This window comes from Oreochromis niloticus, unplaced genomic scaffold, assembly GCF_001858045.2.
Source record: "Oreochromis niloticus isolate F11D_XX unplaced genomic scaffold, O_niloticus_UMD_NMBU tig00003178_pilon, whole genome shotgun sequence".
NCBI lineage: Eukaryota > Metazoa > Chordata > Actinopteri > Cichliformes > Cichlidae > Oreochromis > Oreochromis niloticus.
This window is the reverse complement of record NW_020327803.1, coordinates 10,810-34,940: the sequence shown is the minus strand read 5'-3', so window position 1 is coordinate 34,940 and position 24,131 is coordinate 10,810. Positions and strand designations below refer to the sequence as shown.

The window sequence follows — 24,131 nt, the reverse complement described above, 5'->3', positions numbered from 1 at the left end:
CAAATTAGCCACTCGTTTTGTGAAAACCCTTGGCAGTACGCAGACACGCTCGTATCTGTAGTTCAATACAATATTATCTACGAGTTTTTGTGCAACCTCATGTTGTCATGACTGGATAGCTTATTAAAATGTAACATGGACGGTCTGTGTCATGGGTTAACTTTATTCTTATACCGATTCTCGTGTGATATTTGGTGATATTAGTTCATATCACCAAATCTGCTTCTGTCAAGATATATATATATATATATATATATATATATATATATATATATATATACATATATATCTTGATATCTTTATATATCACTTATTATTATTATTTGATACTGAATTAAAAAAGACTATTTGCTTTTGAGGCACCAATAGTAAACCAAGAGAACTTTTCTAAAAACCTTTCAAACTTCTTCTTTATTAGTTTAATTAGTTTGAATTACCACAATTTCCGATGCACAACACATCAAACTCTTATTAGTTAATTAGACGCATTAAATTAAAAAACGCACTACAAAACAAGTTGATAATACTTCTACATAATATCCAAGTGTTGTCAAACAAAACCTAATATTCAAACGCTGAAATTACAGCAGGCAGTATTTTGTTCTTTATTATCCAGTTGCGATTCTAAGTGGCATTTACTGTTTGCCCTGTGAGGGTTACTAAATAAGATCAGATTTCTTACCTGAGATCAGTGGCGGTCCTAGCCTGTTTGGCGCCCTGGGCGAACACCCCCTCTGGCGCCGCCCCCCCCCCCGCACACACACACACACATGAAGAGAGAGAGAGTATGCATTGTATGCAAACGGCTACTAAACAGACATCATAATTCGTCATACAATCATACAATGAGAACAGGACAAATCAACAATTGACACTGACTAATTAATATTATATTATTGTATATAATATATATATATATATATATATATATATATATATATTGTTTGGAGTTTAGTCTGTTACTGTTACTATTTTTACCATTTCTTCTTGGAGGAACTGTAACCCACATAATTTCCTTAGGGATTAAGAAAGTATTCTGATTCTTAATGTTTTAGGATACATGACCTGCCATTATCCAATGACACATCTGCTTACCTGTATCTTTTGCTCGTTTCTCCTTGTAGGAGCCATAACTAAATGTATTGAATTTTAATGATCACTGGGTTTTCATTTGTTTGGTTGCTATGGTGACGTGTAACGGGAGTCACGTGGGTGGTAGCGGCGACATTAAGAGGGCGTTGTCAGTCTGTCATTCACTGGTTTGATTTTGACAGAGCAGGGCTGGGTAGCCGTAGTTTTTGTTGACCGCAGCACAACGAGTTTCCCCTTGTTGCATTAGAGCCTGTGATGTTTTAAGAGTTTGAATCGCGAGCCGATCACATTGCTCTGTAAACTTTTCAAGCACTTTAATAAACAAGGAAGCAATTCCACCTCTCGCATTATTGCGTAAAGTTCACAGCGCGTCAGGCAAATAGGCAGGCTCAGTCCCCGGCCTCTAGCGACTGTGGAAGTCGCTACACTCCTCCTCTTCTTTTCTCTCTTTTTTTTAAACTTTAAAAACGGGTTGTGTGTGAGACTTTAAATCAACAAAATATAAAATATACATTTTAAATTGTTATTGATCCCTTTACCCCAAGTCCTAAAGTGTATATTTATTTTTTTACTCTTAAATATTTATTGTTTGTTTACTTGCACTGCTGTAACTGGAGCCTCGTCGTCTCATCTCTCTATATACTGGACTGTATGTAGCGGAGAAGACAATAAAGTTTACTTTGACTTCAGCAGCGAGCAGGTGCACCGAGGGCTCTCGCGCTCACTTTTCGCGTATAGAATTTTGAAAAAACATCGGTGCAAATTGTAAGTTTGTATCATAATGTCTGGTGTTTTCGTATTTGTTGGTTTGTTTTTATTTTGTTTTATTTTGCGAGTTGGTAATTTTTGCTGCTCCAGCCAGCCAGAGAATCCCCGCCGCCCCGCCCTCTCCTCCCTGTGCCGCAAGCAGCAGGCGCACCTCGCAAACGGAGGGCGCCCTTACTCCCAGCAAATGGGCGATAGAAAACCGATCGGTGCCTATGACATTCCCAATATGCGCTGGCATGATGTCGGGGCAGCATGAGTACGAGCAATTTTTTTTTTTTGCCGATGCCCGTGATGCCGCCCTGGGCAACCGTCCGTGTCGCCCGTATCTAAAACCGCTACTGCCTGAGATGTCAGGTAACGTTGCCGACATGTGACCAAAAGTAATGTTTTCATCTTCTTCGGTATTGGAACATTTGTTTCGCCAGATCAGTAAATTAATATAAAACTAGGAAGCAAGCAGACATTTCGACATCCCGAAGCGTAGATGTTTCGAAACACTGCTCCGAAGCGTGGTTCAAAACACCCAGATCACGTGACCATGACAAACCCAGGTTTTGGTGCCCCAGTTTCGACTGGTGGCGTACCATTTTCTATTAACCAGTCTTTTCGACTGGGGCTTGTAATTACTGACTTAATGTTTTTGATACTACCGCTTCAATGTAGGCTATTATACGTGCAAAAGAAAATAATACCCTCTCTGTCATTATTATTTTGCTGTGGATTGTGTAGACTAGACTATCCAATCTCTTAAACACTGGAATCCAAAGGATAGTCAAATAAACATTATATAGATCTATAAATAATTTATAAATAGCTTATTTTAATGATTACTTGAGAGAAAGTGAGAGACAGAGGCTGGTGGGTGAGCTCCATTCACTCCTATCAGCAGAGAGAGAGCGAGAGCGGCACACTGTGCTGTAAAATTATTAAAACATCTCAATAACAACAACACACCTGCTTTAAGGAGAAAATCAAAACTGTTCTTTAGTTTTGTCTGCTTTCAACAGAAAATGTCATTTGCAGCATTAAGTGACTTCATCCTCACTACAATCAGTTACATATGCGCCCCCATAAAGAATATGTTTATACTATAAAAAGAGTCGCCAATAAAACACACTAAGAAGGAAAGGAAAGAAGGAAAACACGTGCAGTCTTTTCATTTAAATGTATATTTTTAAGTTTAAAATCAAACCAAACGCTATGCCAGCTTCTCGCTTTGCTTGACAGTGTGTAAAACAAACTCCTAGAAAACTTCAAACAAACACATTCAAAGTTTCAGGGCTGTGAGCAAAAACGAAGCCGTCTGAGCCCCAAAAACAGCTGTAAATCAGTGTGGTCGTTACAGTGAACACCGCAGTCTTTTCTCTGTATGTTTTACTAAATAAATTGATTTATTGTGAGCAGCACGAATGTTAACAGATGGAGAAATTTGCTGAAGCACACCGATCACTATAGTCACAGATGTGTCTTTAACAGTCTCATTATTTTTCTTCTCTTGTTTGTATGAAAACATCTGCTGATCACAATTATTGACAGTCTATAATAAGTAGCTTTGTTTGGAATTGTGCAGGGCATGTCTGCATAAAGGGGGTGGGGTTGGGTTTCGAAGCCTCAATACAGTTTCGACACAAATGCTTCGAATGTTTCAATGTTACAAAGCCTCACTTTGCCCATCACTAGACAAAACCCAGTAATCGATTTTAGAAATTTACTCTTGAGCCGTGTGCCATTATTTAGAAAATATTCCACCGCCACCGCCGCGCTATGAATCTTGGGATGGTATGGGCCACGAAGGAAAAAGGAGGCCGTATTTGTGGGCTACACTTCGAGGCTTTTGAATGCGTCCTTCGAAGGCTGCAGCCCCTGATTTGGGACACGGCTTTGTACAATATATTTTTAAATAACGTTGACGGAAAAAAACGTTATGATAGTCATGAGACTGTCTTTATGGTGCATTCTGGGAACTGTATTTTGGCGAGTTTTTCCCCCCATTCATTCTCGGTGACAGTAAGTCTAGAGTAAAACTCAACCTCCCAGAAACACCGCGTTCACACATTATTCGATTGGCTTGCTAGTTCGTTTCCACACTGTACGAGACACAGAAGTGTCAGATTTATTTAGTTTGATAGAGAAAGCCCGGCCAGGTTCAGTTTACAGGGAATGAAGAAAACTAACTACAAAAGAAGCTCTTTTGTAGCGAATGGTCTCCAACGCAGCGGATAATTACAATGCGTTTTGCCGATATAAGGAGTGGCAGTCGTGCTAAGTAACTGGTTTCTATTTAAGCTAGCAGAAGATGGAATGTACCTTAACTCGGTTCTATGCATGGAAATGATGCTAATACTTTAGCTTTAACTAATACCAGCTAAGTCGATGCTCATATTTCGCCTCACTGTCACCGGATGCTTTGCTGTTATCTTGTTGGTTAGCTAGTTTAGCTTCTTTCAGAGAAGCTCCGGCCATGGAGGAAGTTGATAAAATTCTGATTCACGCCCTAAAACAGGTTGGGACGTAAGTATCAACAACAGGGGTTTCATAAATGCCAAGCTGTGCACTGTGATCTTAAAAGTAAGCATAAGTTACCGAGCTGACATGTTAACAGGCTAATGGGAAGTCTTCCGCTCAGTCCTGTGTTGAACCAGCCTCAGTCATATGATCGTGCTGTATGTGGGTTATTTGAAGCTTGCGTGGATGCGAACAGCTTTGTAGCAGCCAAGAGTTGAATTTTTGTCTTCGTGTCCCGCAGGGAAGTGCCTGAAGAAATTAACAGCGTGAAACAGTTCAGCAGTGAGCTGATAGTAGAGGCGGTGGTCAGATGTATTCGGGTGATCGATCCTGGTCTGAGCAGCACGCTGGCCACCTCTCTCCCTCCAGGCATGTCTGCGCGCTTCAGAGTGGGCATGAGCCTGGCACAGGCCTGTCAGGTAAGATATCTGAATGGAACTGTTGTCCCCTGTTATCACTGGCTGAATCCAATCAGACAATTGGCAGTGTTCAGACACAAACTCTGTAAGCAGTTGTCTACTTACAGAGTTTGCGCACAACTAGTTCTTTACAACAGGAATCATTAACTGGTAGAGAAATTACAATTAGGAACATCACCTACATGTTGTTTCTCTTTTCACCATGGAAAGAAGAATGTGAAAAAAGCTGACAACCTAGTTTTTCCAAAACACTTCAATGTAAATAAAACACCTGAACCTGATGGTTTTAATGCCATAGCTTACCTGCTGTTTGTATGAGAATTAAAAAGTCTGATGGCTCTGGGTCCCAATGATTTTCTGTGTCTCTTTGTTTTACAACAGAGAAAGGCTACGTTCACACTGCAGGTCTTAATGCTCAATTTCGATTTTTTGATCAAATCTGATTTTTTTGTCTGCTTGTTCACACTACAAATAAAATGCGACAGCAAACGCGCTCTAGTGTCAACGCTCAAAGCGGCCCGCATGCGCAAAAGAAGACGTCACACACAACGCGCTCTGTTTAGACCCAGAGCAAACAATATTGTTTGACTGATGGCCCTTAATATAAAGACTTCGGACTTTACGTTTCCCAATTTTTGCTTTAAGTTATTTTGTTATTTACATAATAATGTAAATAACCTAATAATGATCCTTATTGCTGTTTTAGAGGAGCGGTGCTTCAAAGGATAATCTGCAGATTTCTGTCAGAATCTGCAGATTATACAGTACAAATAAAATGTTCACATTTCTCCAACGTTGTCTTCCCAACAGTTTCACTGACATCTACACTGGATGGCCAGGAAGCGTTCACGATGTCTTCTCGGGCGCTTCTCCGGCGCTGATAATTGGCATCTGTCTCGTGTCAGTGATGTAAAAGACGGATTTAATGCGACATGACCGTTCAAACAGCAGTCGCTTTCTAAAACATCGGATATGTATCGGATTCAGTACCACATACAAAAGTGACCCAGATCGGATTTGAAAATATCGGATTTGTGCCGTTCACACTGTCATACCATGATCGGATATGGGTCACATAGGGTCAAAAAAATCGGATTTGATGCGCTTTCGCCTGCAGTGTGAACGTAGCCAAAGAGTCATCTTCTAGTACTGATGGGGTTTTTGGTTCTGTAAAGATGCTGTGAGTGAGTGAGGGAGTCATCAAAGTTATTCAAGATGACTTCTAACATCGTTAGTGTGCATCTTTCCACCACTTCCCCCAGTGTGTCCAGTCTGGCTCCAATTACAGAGCTAGTTTTTTTTTTTTTTAGGAGGGGAGATGTTATCAGAACGAGAATGTGATCAGCTCAAAACTGTGAGCGCGGTGCCAAAACCTTGGCTCTGTTCTAAAACTGTTCGCTCATTCCTCATGCTGAGAGTTTAGAGGGGAGCCCCATTTACTGCAATTCAATAACGCTGTTTTCATGAAACACAGCAGAAATTAACTGAAATGAGCTTTTTTTCGGCACTGTGCACACACTGAGCAGCTTCTCTCTGCTGAATCTGTAACAACAAAATGTGGCACAATAAGTGGGCCAGCTCGCGATCTGACGGTAAATACAGTTTTGGGTTCTTCTTTATATGGTACAATCCAGCTGTTCCACATAGATGTCAGGTTTGTAGGGGACAATCTCGTCCTCTTGCACCACACCTGAGTCCTAATCGTCAGAACCCTGTGCTCAGTGCGGAATGATTTCTATTGGAAGCATATTGATTTTCCTTTATCTGAGCTGACGCAGTGTTTTCAGAGAAAAACATTTGTGTGAAATCTGAGCTTACACTGAATTATTTTGGTTAGCAGGCCTGCAGCGGCTCCCTCACGCTCCCTCCTCTGGATTTTTCACGCTGCTCCTGGCAGAATGTTGGTTTTTACTGAAGTGAACTGGCTGCACCTTTTGTATATAAACTACAGGACATTGTTTGTAGATCACCCTGCAATATTTTGGCCCACTTTGCCTCATAGGATATAGAATGAATCCTAAGGACTGCAGTACTGATAAACACTGATCATGCTTGAGCACACTTACATCAGTGATGGGAATAACGGCGTTACAAGTAACGGCGTTACTTTTTTCAGTAACGAGTAATCTAACTAATTACTATTCCTATCGTTACAACGGCGTTACAGTTACTAACAAGGAAACGCGGTCCGTTACTATTTTTCAACAAACAGACGGTTGAAGCTGTGTTCAGCTTACCGCATCTTATATCAGTTGCAGGGAAGCAGCTGTAAGTAATCTGGACGCTACAGCTTTAAGCAGCTGCGCGCTCCCGCGGACGGTAATCACGATCACTGTCTAGCACAACACCTGGAGCTCAGGGGGCAAAACAATCGCATGAGTGCTGCTGTTTGACTGAGGAAGAATAAAGTAGTCGTGGTAAGTCAATCACATGACCACTTAAAGACAAAGCAACAAGGTGCCAGTTTTTAAATTGTGTTGATAGGCCACGTAAAACCAGAGTTTTATGTGGCCTTCTCCTCAATAGTTTCGCCACGTTAGCGCTAGCAAGCACTCTCTGCTTATGAGCAAAAAAACAAAACAAAAAAAAGTTTTAGGAGTGACGGAGAGAGAGAGAGAGAGAGAAAGAGAGAGAGAGAAAGAGAGAGGGAGAGAGCAGGAAAAGAGAGAGAGCGAGTTTTGAGAGATTTGTGACGTTTAGCGTGTTTGGAGTGTGTAGTTAATGTGTTGTCTTGTGTAGTTAGTGTGTAGTGTTGTGGATAGTTTTGTGTTGTGTGTCAGAACAATGAGGCGACTGCTGTCTCCAGGTAGAAACAGGAGTGATACACCTGCTGCTGTCAGACCTGCAGGTATCAGGCTGTGATGTTCTCCTTTATAGTGGACAGAAATTATTTTTTTGGAGTGGCACAAATAATTTGTGGCATCTTATTGAAGAACAGCTGATTGTTCTTTAAATAGTTTGAAATGGTTATTTAAAAAAGGGTAAAAGGTAAATGGATGCAAATAACTTTGTTTGCAAAACTTGTGCATAGGATTTTAAAATTGACAATTAATATTTGCATTTGAAGTTATGAAATATGATTCATTAAACATGTTTGTGGTTGTTACAGTAAAAATATAACTTTTTCTACTCTGATTTTATGGTTTTTGTCTGATTTTAGATCAATTCTGGTTGTACAGTATGACAAAATGAGAACATAACTGTAAATTCAGACATGTGAGGTTGTGCTAAAAAAGAATGATACCAAACAAGGCAAAGTAAATAGTTTTTAAAGGTAAAATGTGGAGAGAAAATCAAGAGTAGTAAAAAAAATGGCCAATTATACCCTGGACGCCAGAGGGTTAAACGTTTTTTGTTTTTGTTTTTTTAAGTAACGCAATAGTTACTTTTCCAAGTAATTAATTACTTTTAGAATATTGTAACTCAGTTACTAACTCAGTTACTTTTTTGAAGAAGTAACTAGTAACTATAATTGAATTACTATTTCAAAGTAACTTGCCCAACACTGACTTACATCAGTTAATATAGGTCATTATTATAGAGCCGGTCTGTGCTCTTCATGGAGCAACAACTCCACAACCCAGCTGTATGATGTTCAGCTGTGAGTTTAACAGGCTGTTGGTAAAAATTTTAAATATATCAGGCAGTTATGGCAGGAAATGAAAAAGGAATTACAATAAAAATGCTTATTTTGTTGATGTTTTTGTGAATGGTCGGATGATCGGTGCTTTCTCTTCCCCTTTCATAAAGGATTGTCCTTAAAGAATTTTGATTAGTTACTATGTGGATCTTATCAGGTTTTTTCTTGCATGGATGGATCCTTAATAAAATAAATGATTTACAGTTTCCAAGTTACGTGATCTTTTCTCACTTAAACCCACTGAGTTTGGTTTTGTCAACCTTGTCTGTTGTATACAGATATTTCTATTTTTCATTCTTCTCATAAAGAATGAAATAATACAAAAATGATTCTTCTCATTACTAAAATTTATATCAATAAATGTTTTTCTTAAATTGTGAAATTATTTCTTTCTGAGTGATGAACCTGTTTCTGTCTTTACTTTTGAAAGATTGGACCTTCCTGGGATCCTCTTTTACACCCAGTCAAGAGTGCATTATTTATTTTTGGCTGAGTTACTCAAATTTAATTCCCTTGTTGCTTGTATCTCAGTGTCTCCTGTGGTAGTTAACACATTATGAATGAAGACGTGAATCCTTGGAAGTGTTTCATCAGGAAGGACATGCGATGTAAATATTTACCAAATAAAAGATGAAAGAAGATGTTCACATTTTTAGACCTCAGCTGTAAAACACTGATGTTTATGGGTATCGTCGTGACCCTGTTGGGCCGATGAGCGAGCGACGTGGATATCCAAGTTTGTCAATGCGATGACTTGAGAATCAGGTGCCGTCTGAGTTTAAATTGATAAAATGGTAAATGGTAAATGGCCTGTATTTATATAGCGCTTTCTAGTCCCTAAGGACCCCAAAGCGCTTTACATATCCAGACATCCACCCATTCACACACAGGTGATGGCAAGCTACGTTGTAGCCACAGCCACCCTGGGGTGCACTGACAGAGGCGAGGCTGCCGGACACTGGCGCCACCGGGCCCTCTGACCACCACCAGTAGGCAACGGGTGAAGTGTCTTGCCCAAGGACACAACGACCGAGACTGTCCGAGCCGGGGCTCGAACCAGTAACCTTCCGATTACAAGGCGAACTCCCAACTAGTGAGCCACGATCGCCCCACGATCGTAGATACCATCAGTGTATCTACTAAAAATCTCAGATGAGTTTGAATTTGAGTGACCTCGACCTCAAGGACAAGGTCAGAGGTCAAGGTTTCTGAAAATCTTGTGAATGTGATAACTTGAGTATGAGTTGACATAAGATCTTAAAAGTGTACCACAGGTGAATCTACTCGGAGGCTGAGGGGTACTGCTGGCTGCTGCCTGTAGTGTCTTTGTACTATTTTAAATTTAATATAGGCTTCAAATGATGTATTGAGCACAGCTTAACAAGTTATAGCCTGTACTGGAGCTTTGGCTTATCTTTCTCATCAGGTGAAATTTCTAAATTGTTAATGACAACTGAGAAATTCAGTGAGTGATGAAGCAAATAATGTTCACAGAAGATATAAAAGCAAAAATTGTGTATTATTAGAAAAGTACAAAATGAGCCATTTGAGAGCTTCCTGTTGTCTCAAAGTAAATTCTTATTTTTCAGGATATTGGATACAAAGGAGAGATAGGGTACCAGACCTTTCTGTACAGCAGTGAACCGGAGATCCGCTCCCTGCTCATGTTTCTGGTGGAGAAGCTGCCCAGAGAAAGTGCTGAGACTTCAGACCAGCCGACAGGTACACCGAAACAGTTTATCTCTGGCATCCACACAGTTTCATATAATCTTGGAGATAAAGACAAGTTCCTATATTGTCTAGTAGTTATTGTTTTACTTTAGCCTTTAATGTTAATGAGTGACAAGATTTAATCAGGGTATTATGAGATACAGGTAAATTTAAAGGTCTTATTTTGTGAATTTTTTTCTGTCAGTGCAAATCTTTTTGAGACACTCCAGTAGAAAATGTCTCTGACATTCAGCAGACATTAAAACAACCCACTGACCCAGACAACCTGATGGACAGACAAAGGCTGTTGCTGTGTTAACCGCCTTAAAAGCATGAGGCCCTGATCAAATGGCTGAAAAGAGAACTGATAGAATAAGGTCTTGGCACTACAGGCTATATGAACAGGGGCAAGGCCATAAAAGGCTTTATAAATTATTAATAACATTTTCAAATTAATTCTACATTTCTCTGGAAGCCACAACAGAAGTGATTTGCCAATTCAGCCAAGTTGTTGAATGTTGTCATCCTGCCGGGCAGGCACACAGGTGGCTGACAGAGACAACCCAGTTTGTGATAACTTGAGATTGAAGCAATGTAGGAGTTTCAAATTGATACCATGGGTGCATCTACTAAAAGCTAGAATATACAACTTTGACAAGTATGAAGCTCAGTGACCTCCACCTCAAGGTCAGGGGTCAGAGGTCAAGTTTTCTGAAAATCTTGTGGATGCGATAACTTGAGAACTAAGTAACGTAGGAGTTTCAAATTGATACCATAGGTGCATCGTCTAGAAGGCTGAGGGGTATTGCTGGCTGCCACCAGTATTTTTCTTGCTGTTATATCTATAAACCACATTTGTAGTGGCTATCCTGTGAGGACTAGGGATGGGAGTTGAGAACTAGTTCTCTACAAAAACAGATTCCCAGTAGTCCAATTCCTTGGAATTGTTAATATGCCTGCCTATCAATCCCACTTATTGGTTCTTGCAACATTGGTTCTTACAGTCAACTGATTTCAGTCTGTGTTTCAGAGGAGAAAAATAGCGGCAACAAAACTTCGGCTTTTGATGAGCAGTCAGAGTGCAGTCTCCATTTCTACCTGTTCGTGTTTCTACAGTAGAATCATCTACTTTGAAGTGTCTTTGTGCTGGTTTTACATCTTTGATTTGTTAATTGATAAGTTATTGATAAGTGATATTGATAATGGAATCGGAATCGTCAAATTCTTATCAATTCCCATGCAATTGTTACATGCCTGTAACAACATTTTTGGTTTTAAAAAAAAAAAATCATTTACATATATATGTATATACAGGTGCTATAGGACCACCTTACTGGAGGGTAAGTGGTATGACGCCCGATCCATGGGGAAGTTTTGGGTTCAGGAGAGATGAGCAAAGGTAGCTTGCGCCCGGTGACAGGAAATAGCTAAATAGCTAACACTCTGTGGACTGCTAAGCTAGCAAGCCTAAGAAGGCTGAGATATGCCCCGAAGCGAGAAGAGGTTTTTGAATAACGGCTGTTTAGGGTTGGTGGCTCTATCCAACATGGTCGTCGCAATCACCAGCCAATCAGGATTAGCGGAATGAGACAAATACTTCTGCGGAATACACACAGTGAGGTGCATCCCATAGTGATACATCGAAATGAATGTTAAGAATGAGAACTCGTTGGGTTTTTGAAGAGTTGTCCTAATGTAGAGCAGAAACATCTTGAAAGGGAGGCCTGTTGGATACATTATTTGGAAATGTTGTACTGAGAGTATTAAATGAAAAGTACCTGTTGTGATTTTTATGATTACAGTTAACATACTGTTCTCATTGGGCCTCATTTACTAATATTTGCAAAATTACCACTGGATTTATGAGACGTGCACACCAGCCTGTTTTGTTCTTTCCACTGTGTGAATGTTAGCAAATCAGAATCGTTTGTAACCAACAGTCTTGTGGAGTCCCCATACATTTGCCATACTATCTGCATGCTACCCTGCCTCTATTGCACTATAACAGAAGACACATTTACCTTAGTGTTTACGTTAAGTGAAGCAGAGAAAGCGGTGATGATGATGTAAGGGTGAACCATGCACCTCTAGTGAAGAAATGAGGACAAAGTCTGACTGTAGAAACAGTGTTTGCTGTTCCCTCGATTAGAGAAGGTTACTGGGGAAATGGACGATATTCGAGGATGTGTTTTGGAGTTTATCTAACCAGTCTACCTGTTTTGTGGACCTGGGACCACATCCCCCTGGGATATGCTCCGAGGGGTATTTGGCATGTTGTTACAGGCCATTTGGTCCCGGTACAACTGTTGTAAGAGCTTGGTCTACACTGTGAGCCATAAGTTGGAGTTGTTCTCAGTGGGTGTTGCGCTCTGCCAGGGATTTGTTTATAATAATTTTATGGACAGAATTTTTAGGCGTAGCCAAGTGGCAGAAGACTTCCACTCAGAATCACATTTCTGCTTTTTGCAGATAAGCTCGTACTGGAGTTGTCCACAGCTGAGTGTGAAGTGGCAGTAATGAGAATTAGAACCTAGCTGGGAAAGGGTGCCCTTCCCACTCCGGGATAGGGACAGGTTACAGCCCAAGTGGAGGAGTTTAATCTTGTAAACTTGTCTTTTTCATGTGAGACGAGAAGGAAGATTGGCAGGTGGATCGGGGCAAAATTCAACACGAGGAGTAAATTTAGAGTAATGAGTAAAATCATAAACTACCTACCTCCTATTACCAGTTTTATTTCACTTTTTTAATGCCAGTTAATTTGTATAGATACATAATTGTACATACTAGTGAGTCATTTTAAAGTGAATTTCTGCGACCCACCTGTAGTAACTTTGTGGCCCAACAAGGGCCCTGGCTCACACTTTGGGAACCACAGCTGTAGAAGACGAGACATCTATCTGCTGTGGATTGTTTAAAAAAGTGATGTGATGATGATGTGGACATGACCGGGGCATTTTTCATCAAGGACGATGCATTTAAGTCACCCAAAGCTTTGGTTTTGTCTTCCTTTAGGGAAATCAGTGGTACTCCAGAGAACCATAGCTGCTGCGATCAAAGCCCATCTCGCTGTACCTTGGCTGCCTCCAAAATGCAGACTGCCACTAAACTGTGAAACACAGGTTAACTAATGCCCCATTCTGCTGTTTGTTATATGCTATAGCTTTAATTTTGTTTTTCAATGTATGTGTATAATTATGACTGGCAGTGAGTGAGACTCTTAAATTACATTTTTTTTATGTCTTCATGGCATCAGTACAATGTATAAACTATGAAATAATATTCTCATAAATAATAATAAAGTGGAGCTAAACATAGGTATTTTTCCTGAATTAACAGACAGCCAGGTAAAGATCAGGTTTTTTTTTAAAATGTTTTATTTTCCATGTATAGAGACAAGGAGTCATGCACAGCTTCCACGTCCAGCCTCTCAGCCTAACAAACTGCACTAAAGGCTCAAGCAAGAAGCACACAAAAGGTACTCCTACTGTACACACACACACTGTGTGGCTGTAGCTCAGGTGGCAGAGCAGATCAGCCACTAACCAGAAGGTCGTTGGTTCTGCTCCAGTCGGCATGCCAAATATCCTTGGGCAAGATACTAACCCCATGTTGCTCCCCAATGCATCCATCGGAGTGTGAATGTGTATGAATGTTAGGTACTTAGCACTGAAGCTTAGAAGTGCTTGTGTGAATGGGTGTGATTGGGTGAATGAATTAGTTGTATAAAGCGCTTTGAGTGCTCAGACAGAGTAGAAAAGCACTATATAAGAACACCTCCATTTACCCTTTACACAGTGTGTTCTTTTTTTCTACAAATTATGAGTTTGTAGATTAAACACTTGAGAAAAGTCTTCACAAAAGAGAAAGTGTGAATAAAATGTAAGGTGTGCTGTATTTGCAGAAGTGAAGGACTACCAGCGGGACGTTCTCTCCCCTGTCACCGCCCAGATTTCCAGTCAAGCTTCTGTGGTGGCGTCCATACTGGAGCAGCACACAGCTGAAATAAGTGCTGCTCAGGAGTGGGACAGCGAGTGGAACAATCAGGGACTGTTGTCCCGCTTCACACCACAGGCAAATATTCACACTTACATTACAGTCCTGTTTGAATTTTAGACATTTTTTTCTGTTTTCTAACAAGTTACTTGCATTCTATTAACCTAATGTTACTAGTACTAAAAAATGTCCAAAAGTTAAATTTTTTGTAATTTAAATCAAAAAGGTAAACTTTGATATATTGTATCAACATGTAAAAATATTCATGCCCTTTTTGTTTCGTTATTGGCTTGTAGTGAGCCAGTAAGTAATGTCAGATTTCTAAAAATGACGTTCAGTTATACACTCGGTCCTCAGCTGTGGCTGCTCAATGAAGTGTGCACATTAGCTGGAGGTGATCAATTTCTGGCGCTGCTGAGATGTTATTGAAATCCAGGTGACTTTAATCACAGCCTCATCTGTGTGGGTTAAAGTCAGGTGAGTTAGCTTGCTTGATCAAGCACAATGATAACGTGGACACCAAACCATTTGAAAAGCAGCAGATAAGAAGGCAGTAGTAATAGTAGTAGTAGCAGTATCACTGTACTTGAAATACCTTGTATTTCATTTATATTTCATCTGAGAAGAAAGCTTTAGACCACTGGACAACAGTCTAGTTTTTGTTCTCCTTTGTACACGTTTGTGATGTGGTCTCTGGTTCAGGAGTGATGTTCTGTGCTTGGTGGACTGATGGATTCTCCGTCCACTCTTTATGAAGATTATAAAGTTTTTCAACTTTTCCTACCAAATTTTTCCTTTAATGTCAACTTTCCATTTCCATGCTTTGACACAGTGCAGCCAGCCTCTTTAACACAAGCTCTCTGTGACTTCCTTGTGGAAGGTGTTGAAGTTTATCGTCTGTCTCTACTGACAAGTCTGGTGTTGTCCCCACGATTGTGTTCACTGACCTGAGAAATACATGGTAGTTGTATTGTTTGAACAGTAATGTACTAAAACACAAAACAAGAGTTTTAACTCATAATTATCAAAGACAAAACAGGCTTGAAACTTTCCATTTCACAGGGAATCGATGTGTATAGAATATATGAAATTTTACCTTTTTCAATGAAACTATGAAGGTTTATCACAGATTTCTAAACTTTTGAGTCACACTACCGGTAGTCGATACAGTGTTAACTTAAACCCCTGTTGAGTATGCTCTGTCTAAATGCACCAAATTTTAAAGTGTTAACTCCTTGTACACCTCTGTATGAACATGTTTATTGGATGTTGTGTAACAGGAATATTGCTTACGGAAATTCACCCGGTTGCATAAACGGATCGAGGACCAACTGCGTTCTGCTGCCCTGCCCTCTTCTCATAGTGCCTTTGGTGTTTCTCGCTCCACCTCTGACCTGTGTGAGCTCCTGCAGGCCTTCAAAGGCTCCGTCCAACCCGGCCACATCCTGACCAAGGGCACACACTTCACCCACACACAGAAGTTCAACTTCACACAGGTAGAGAGCTCAGCATTGTTTAAAACAACTGCATACATACAGTTTGATCCTCACAAAAGTCTTACCCAGTGAAAACGTTTTTTTTAGCCTAATTTACACTTAGGACAGTGTAAATTTTTAGCCTAATTTACACTTTGTCCAACAAATGAATGCATTCTGATTGAAGTTTTACCACCTCAGCAAACCTAAAACGACCTGCTTGACGGTTTGAATTCTTTTATTGTGGGGCATTTAACACATCCTGTCTTTGAATCTGTAAGTTTGGTCCTGAATGTATCTCTCAGGTCTCACAGAGCCTATATCACATCCTTCAGCCTGTGTAAGAAATTTCACTGAAAAAAAGAAAGTGTAAAGTTGAAACATTGTGTGGTTTACTTCTACCACACAGCCTTGTTTTCTACTATTAAATTAGATACAGATAACAATAAACTTGGCTTTACACGTCACCACTTTGGGCTCAGTAAAGACACGTCTGTGCTTACGCCAAACAACATACAATAACCAAGAAACATGGCAAGTTTGCAATGCTTCAAACGAGTTCAGTCCAAATTCTGTAGCAGTTTTATATTTTATGTTGGGACAAATGAGGGCAAATTGACTTGGCTGGTGATTTAATACATCCAGCTGTCATGTCTGGGCAAACATTGAAATTAAATTTTATTTCAGTAATGCTGCAAACTAAGTGCCTGAAAACTCTTTGGAATTGCTTTTGTTTCTTATAACAAGAAAGTTTTTCACTGTAGCTCTAATAGCTCCCGAGTTGAGCAGCTTCCTGATGGATCCTGTCTGTGACTCTGTATGTTTACAGAGATGGATTCAAACAGCAAGTTTTAATGCAAAGATTGTTCTGTGAAAGTACGCGTTGTGACGACAAATAGACTTGGCCTTTGCTCTGTAGAGTTTATATGTTCTCCCCGTGTCTCCAGGTACTCCAGTTTTTTCTAAAGACATGCACCAACTGCATGTTTTTGTTAATTAGCAGTTGTTAATTAATTAACTGGAGATTTTAAATTGCCCATAGGTGTCAGTAGATGTTGTTTGTCTCTGTGTTAGCACGGGCAACCTATCCAGGGTGTAACCTACTTCCCCCTTAAAGCATGTTTAAGTGTGTGTGTGTGTGTGTGTGTGTGTTCTACAGGAAGTGCCTCCAGTAGCAAAAACCATCCCGACTAATCATCAGTCAGAGGGGGATGTACAGCTGGGTCAGCAGGAGGAGTTGGCTTACCTCCAGCAGCAATTCCAGCAGCTTTGCAGTGAGGTTGACCATCTAGCAGCAGACATGAAGCACATGACTGTTACCAACGCTCAGGTAAGCTCACCTAAGATGAACCTCATGGACTGATGGCAGTCAATAGTTACTTTTTTTTTCTTTCTCCGTTTTCATTCATAAATAAGAACTGAATACTAGGGATGGGTATCGTTTAGGTTTTATCCGATACCGGTGCCAAACCGGTACTTTTGAAACGGTGCTCAAACCGGTGCTTAAAGAATGGAGAACACAAAATTGGTCCAAAAACCTCACATGTTCAGCTGTTTTTTTGTAAAAAGATAACAATGTTAGCCTTTTCTGCAGCTATAGGGCATATATGGTATCACTCTTGGCTGGAAGCAGTGCTTAAACAATGGAAAAAACACAAACTTTGTCCAAAAACCTCTCATGTTTAACTGTTTTCCACTTTTTTTTTTGGTCATTTTAGCCTTTTTGGCCAAGGTGAAGGGAGTATCTGCCATCAAACAAGAAGACAGCCGCATGTAACTACGACGGTGTTTGCTAGTTCACCTTACATGCATTAATGTAATAATGTGGTTAACTCAACGTTAATTACACACGAACAACATGAAGCTACTCACGCAGAGGAGAACGGCTGCTGCCGCCATCATCATCCGTCATCATTTCTGCTACGCTGACAGGGCTAGGGGCCAGGACTCTCAGTAGATGTGCACGGTGTGAGGTCTCGCAGCAAGCTATCAAACACGGCGCATTTCTCGGCTTTTAAAAAAACGCTATGCATCGCAAGGTGTTTCATCAGATTTGAGGTGTTACCTCCTTTGACAGTATCACAGTATCAGCTTAAAGCACTTGTTGCAGGCTGCTGAGTTTGCATCTTTTGCTGTGAAGTACAGCCAGACTTTTGATCGCTTCGCCTTGGGCATTTTTAATCTGTAGCTCTGCTCTAAAAGAACGTACGTACCTGGCCCCGCCTACTATCCTCGGAAACGTAAAATGATTGGCTAGAATTGGCTCAGGAAAAAAAAAGCACCGAAATAAAGCACCGAAATGTGCGCTGCTTTTCGGTCTGGTTCGGACACCGGTACCCATCCCTACTGAATACACTGCAAAGATGTCATTTACTCTAGTCTCTTTCTTCTGAGAGGAAACTGGAGTGTATAGCAGTTTTTCCTACTTATCAGTAATGGTGAAGTCATTATTGACTAAGTTGATTGAATTGTTCCTGTCACAAATGTATCTTTCATATCTTACTTCATTTTTTCACTAAAGTATTGCTACTAATGATGGAAAACATTTGGTGAAAGGCAAAGGTGCATCTTCATAGGGAACGAGAGCTGAATTAGAGGAACGAGGGACAGAAAGCAAAACCTATAAGTGACTTTTAAAGAGTTGCTCCGAAGAGCTCGTTTCTCACCCTTTATTTTGAATTATGTAGTACCCACTTAGACATTTAAGCGTTTTTATTTATCAGGGCCCGAGCACTGAGAATGCGAAGGCCCTATTGTATCTGCTCCGTTTATTATCATTATTATTATTATTATTATTATTATTATTATTAGGGCCCGAGCACCGAGAGTGCGAAGGCCCTATTGTATCTGCTCCGTTTCTTATTAGGGCCCGAGCACCGAGAGTGCGAAGGCCCTATTGTGTCTGCTCCGTTCATTATTATTAGGGCCCGAGCACAAAAGTGCGAAGGCCCTATTGTATCTGCTCCGTTTATTATTATTATTATTAGGGCCCGAGCACCGAGAGTGCGAAGGCCCTATTGTATCTGCTCCGTTTATTATTATTATTATTAGGGCCCGAGCACCGAGAGTGCGAAGGCCCTATTGTATCTGCTCCGTTTCTTCTTCTTATTATTATTATTCAGGCAAAACAAGGGCCTTTTTGAGGGCTTTAACATGCTCAAAAACTCTTGAAATTTTGCACACATGCCAGGTCTGGTGAAAAATTTTGTATTTTATTGGTTTTACTTATGAGCACTGGGAAATGGCTCTAGAGCGCCACCTATGCCTTGTTAAATGCAGCCCTACGAACACATCGTTTGAGCTACATGTATGAAATCTGGCACACGTGTATCATGCCAAGACGAACAAAAAAAGTCTGTGGGCCCATTGACGCAAACCCAACAGGAAGTCCGCCATTTGGAAGTGAAGGTGACATTTTGGCTCTAATTTTGCCATTTCCATGCCTCGAACTTTTTCGAACTCCTCCTTGGGATTTGATCGTATAAGCTTCATATTTGGTCAGTGTCAACTACACACCTGGGCCATGTTAAATTGCGGAGCTTTTGAGTTTTCGGGATACGGTGAGCCCGTGGCGCCACGGCGAATTTCGATGACTCGCCATGAAAATCGTATTGCCTCTCATTCTGTCATACATGGTCCGACCTGGACCAAAGAGCACACATATGATAAGGCTCCACCCCTGAACATATTTCAACTGCCATATTTGACATCAGGGAGAGCGCCACCTAGTGGAAGCAGGAAATGTCATGTTTTACACTTTGGGGTACAGTATTGTGATCGGTGACATCTGCAGCCTGAAGTTTCTCCAGGAAAGCTTTAAGGAGTTGGTCTTGGGTTACAGTGAAAACTGAGTTTTCGCGAAAGGGTGTGACCCCAGCAGCATGGCGAACTTTGATGTCTCGCCATGAAGAAACAAATTAGTATAACTCAATGAAATCCAGTCTGATCAGTACCAGACTTTATAAGCATGATAACATACCCGCCCTGAACAGATTGATGTGCCCATTGTCAGGAATATGCAGAGCGCCACCTAGTGGCAACAGGAAATGTCATTGCTTACACTTTGTTGTACTGAGTTTCACAGGTTCATCGTGGTCAACTCAAAAGCGGTGAATATCACCATCTGTCCCTCATGATGCTTCAGTGAGAAAATTTTAACTTTAAACTGAACGGCGCACCCTTGTGGCAACGCAGTTCACCATGAGAGATGAAGTGGATTTTGAAGGGCTTGGAAAGTTTAAGAAGTCTTGAAACTTGGCGTACACCTCCAATGTGATGAGGGCTTTCTTGTTATGTGACCATTTTCGTCGAACAGCGCAAAATGGCTCCACAGCGCCCCCTACAAAATTTCAAAACATCAGCCCCTGCTCTGTGTTTTATGTATGAGTCTGAAACCTGGTAAACTTATAGGAGATATCAAGATGTACGAAAAAGTCTCTTGGAGCAATATCACAAATCCTACAGGAAGTCAGCCATTTTAAAATTAATGTGTAATTTTGGCGACATTTTCCCCTTCTTTTCAGGCCTCATACTTTGACGAACTCCTCCAAGGGATTTCACCATATTGACCCAATCTCCAGTGTGTGGAATCTAAAGACCTTTGTGATGTTAAATTGCAAAGCTTTTTACGTTCAGGGAAACGGGGTGGTCGTGTCGGCACGTGGAGTTTCAATCACTCGCCAAAAAGCAGTAATCTGCTGTCACTCAAAAACACAATGTCCAATCTCTCCCAAAGTTCGCAAGCGTGATGAGACTCGAGCTCGGAAATGTTTGTTATGCCATTTGTCATTAATGGTTAGAACGCCACCTAGTGGGATGACTATAATATTGGTTGAATGAGATGAAATGTTAGCTGGTGGTTAAATGCATGAATTCCATCAATGTGACATCAGATTGGAAGCGCTGGTTTTAGGTGTTGGGCTTGGCTCGACGTGCTGGGGTGCGAGGGCCCTCATATCGCTGCTTGCAGCTTTAATTAGGGCCCGAGCACCGAGAGTGCGAAGGCCCTATTGTATCTGCTCTGTTTATTATTATTATTATTAGGGCCCGAGCACAAAAGTGCGAAGGCCCTATTGTATCTGCTCTGTTTCTTATTATTATTATTATTATTATTATTATTATTATTATTATTATTATTATTTCGGCAAATGAATCGGCCTTTTGAGGGCCTAAACATGCTCGAAAACTCATGAAATTTTGCAGACGCGTCAGGTCTGGTGAAAATTTACGTATTTTAATGTCCGTAGACATGTCCAGGGAAAATTGGCTCAGTAGCGCCACCTAGAAAAATGAGAAACGCGAGCCCCCGAGATGGGTATGACCTACATGTATAAAACTCGGAACACATATCTAACGTGCGGAGACGCACATAAAAGTCTATTATGGCCATGTCCTAAACCCAACAGGAAGTCCGCCATTTGGAAGTGAAGGTGACATTTTGGCTCTAATTTTGCCATTTCCATGCCTCGAACTTTTGCGAACTCCTCATTGGAATTTCATCGTGCAAGCTTCATATTTGGTCAGTGTCAACTACACACCTGGGCCATGTTAAATTGCGGAGCTTTTGAGTTTTCGGGTTACGGTGAGGCCGTGGCGCCACGGCGAATTTCGATGACTCGCCATGAAAATCTTATTGCCTCTCGTTCTGTCATACATTGTCCGACCTTGACCAAAGTGGACACATATGATAAGGCTCCACCCCTGAACATATTTCAACTGCCATATTTGACATCAGGGACAGCGCCACCTAGTGGGAACAGGAAATGTCATGTTTTACACTTTGGGGTACAGTATTGTAATGGGTAACAATTGCAGCCTCAAATTTCTCCAGGAAAGCCTTAAGGAGTTGGTCTTGGGTTACAGAGAAAACTGTGAGTTTTCGCTGAAGGGTGTGACCCCAGCAGCATGGCGAACATTGAGGTCTCGCCATGAAGAAACAAATTAGTGTAACTCAATGAAATCCAATCTGATCAGTACCAGATTTTACAGGGATGATGTCAGACCCGCCCTGAACAGATTGATATGCCCATTGTCAGGAATACGTAGAGCGCCACCTAGTGGCACCAGGAAATGTCATGTCTTTCATTTTGTTGTACTGATTTTCACAGGTTCATCGTGGCCACCTCAAAAGCGGTGAATATCACCATCAGTCCCTCTTGATGCTTCAGTGAGAAAATTGTGACTATAAACTGAACGGCGCACCCTGGTGGCAACGCAGTTCACCATGAAAGATGAAGTGGATTTTGAGGGACTTGAAAAGTTTAAAAAGTCTTGAAATTTGGCGCACACCTCTAATGTGATGAGGGATTTCTTTTTATATGTTCATTTTCCTTGAACAGCGCAAAATGGCTCCACAGCGCCCCCTACAAAATTTCAAAACAACAGCCCCTGCTCTGTGTTTTATGTATGAGTTTGAAACCTGGCGAGCTTCTTGGAGATATCAAGATGTACAAAAAAGTCTCTTGGAGCAATATCCCAAATCCAACAGGAAGTCAGCCATTTTAAAATTAATGTGTAAATTTGGCGACATTTTCCCCTCTTTTCAGGCCTCATACTTTGACGAACTCCTCCAAGGGATTTCATTAGATTTACGCGATCTCCTGTGTGTGGAATCTAAAGACCTTTGTGATGTTAAATTGCGAAGCTTTTTACGTTCAGGGAAACGGGGTGGTCATGGCGGCACGTGAAGTTTCAATCACTCGCCAAAAAGCAGTAACCTGCTGTCGCTCAAAAACACAATGTCCAATCTCTCCCAAAGGTCGCAGGCGTGATGAGACTCGAGCTCGGAAATGTTTGTTATGCCATTTGTCAGTAATGGTTAGAGCGCCACCTAGTGGGACGACTATAATAATGGTTGAATGAGATGAAATTTTAGCTGGTGGTTAAATGCATGAATTCCATCACTGTGACATCAGATCGGAAGCGCTGGTTTTAGGTGTTGGGCTTGGCTCGACGTGCCGGGGGTGCGAGGGCCCTCATATCGCTGCTTGCAGCTTTAATTATTATTAGGGCCCGAGCACTGACTGTGCGAAGGCCCTATTGTATCTGCTCTGTTTCTTATTATTATTATTATTATTATTATTCAGGCAAAAGAAGGGCCTTTTTGAGGGCTTCAACATGTTCGAAAACTCTTGGAATTTTGCACACATGCCAGGTCTGGTGAAAAATTTTGTATTTTAATGGTTTTACATATGAGCACTGGGAAATGGCTCTGTAGCGCCACCTATGCCTTGTTAAATGCAGCCCTACGAACACATCGTTTTAGCTACATGTATGAAATTTGGCACACATGTGTATCATGCCAAGATGAACAAAAAAGTCAGTGGGACCATTGACGCAAACCCAACAGGAAGTCCGCCATTTGGAAGTGAAGGTGACATTTTGGCTCTAATTTTGCCATTTCCATGCCTCGAACTTTTGCGAACTCCTCATTGGAATTTCATCGTACAGGCTTCATATTTGGTCCGTGTCAACTACACACCTGGGCCATGTTAAATTGCGGAGCTTTTGAGTTTTCGGGATACGGTGAGGCCGTGGTGCCACGGCGAATTTCGATGACTCGCCATGAAAATCTTATTGACTCTCGTTCTGTCATACATTGTCCGACCTTGACCAAAGTGGACACATATGATAAGGCTCCACCCCTGAACATATTTCAACTGCCATATTTGACATCAGGTACAGCGCCACCTAGTGGGAACAGGAAATGTCATGTTTTACACTTTGGGGTACAGTATTGTAATGGGTGACATCTGCAGCCTCAAATTTCTCCAGGAAAGCCTTAAGGAGTTGGTCTTGGGTTACAGAGAAAACTGTGAGTTTTCGCTGAAGGGTGTGACCCCAGCAGCATGGCGAACATTGATGTCTCGCCATGAAGAAACAAATTAGTGTAACTCAATGAAATCCAATCTGATCAGTACCAGATTTTACAGGGATGATGTCAGGCCCGCCCTTAACAGATTGATATGCCCATTGTCAGGAATACGTAGAGCGCCACCTAGTGGCACCAGGAAATGTCATGTCTTTCACTTTGTTGTACTGATTTTCACAGGTTCATCGTGGCCACCTCAAAAGCGGTGAGTATCACCATCAGTCCTTCATGATGCTTCTGTGCGAAAATTGTGACTTCAAACTGAACGGCGCACCCTGGTGGCAAGGCGGTTCACCATGAAAGACGAAGTGGCTTTTGAGGGGCTTGGAAATTTTAAAAAGTCTTGGAATTTGGCCCAAACCTCCAATGTGATGAGGGCTTTGTTGTTATGTGATCATTTTCCTTGAATAGTGCAAAATGGCTCCACAGCGCCCCTACAAAATTTCAAAACATCAGCCCCTGCTCTGTGTTTTATTTATAAGTCTGAAACCTGGTAAGCTTATGGAGGATATCAAGATGTACAAAAAAGTCTCTTGGAGCAATATCCCAAATCCAACAGGAAGTCAGCCATTTTAAAATTAAGGTGTAATTTTAGCCACTTTTTCGCCTCTTTTCAGGCCTCATACTTTGACGAACTCCTCCAAGGGATTTCATCAGAT

General features: G+C 41.2%; 1 protein-coding gene across 1 annotated transcript; it reads left to right on the top strand.

Annotated features, from left to right (window-relative positions):
- Nucleotides 1–3,896: 3,896 nt before the first annotated feature.
- Nucleotides 3,897–23,677, top strand: LOC100708946 (coiled-coil domain-containing protein 22; the record flags this gene model as incomplete). The annotated part of the gene is made up of 10 exons (XM_019356190.2): nucleotides 3,897–4,371; nucleotides 4,607–4,784; nucleotides 10,014–10,146; nucleotides 13,147–13,253; nucleotides 13,525–13,609; nucleotides 14,036–14,205; nucleotides 15,408–15,623; nucleotides 16,762–16,932; nucleotides 21,710–21,734; nucleotides 23,653–23,677. Coding segments are annotated over exons 1-10 (1,160 nt in total), but the record flags the coding sequence as incomplete, so codon positions are not given.
- Nucleotides 23,678–24,131: the final 454 nt, after the last annotated feature.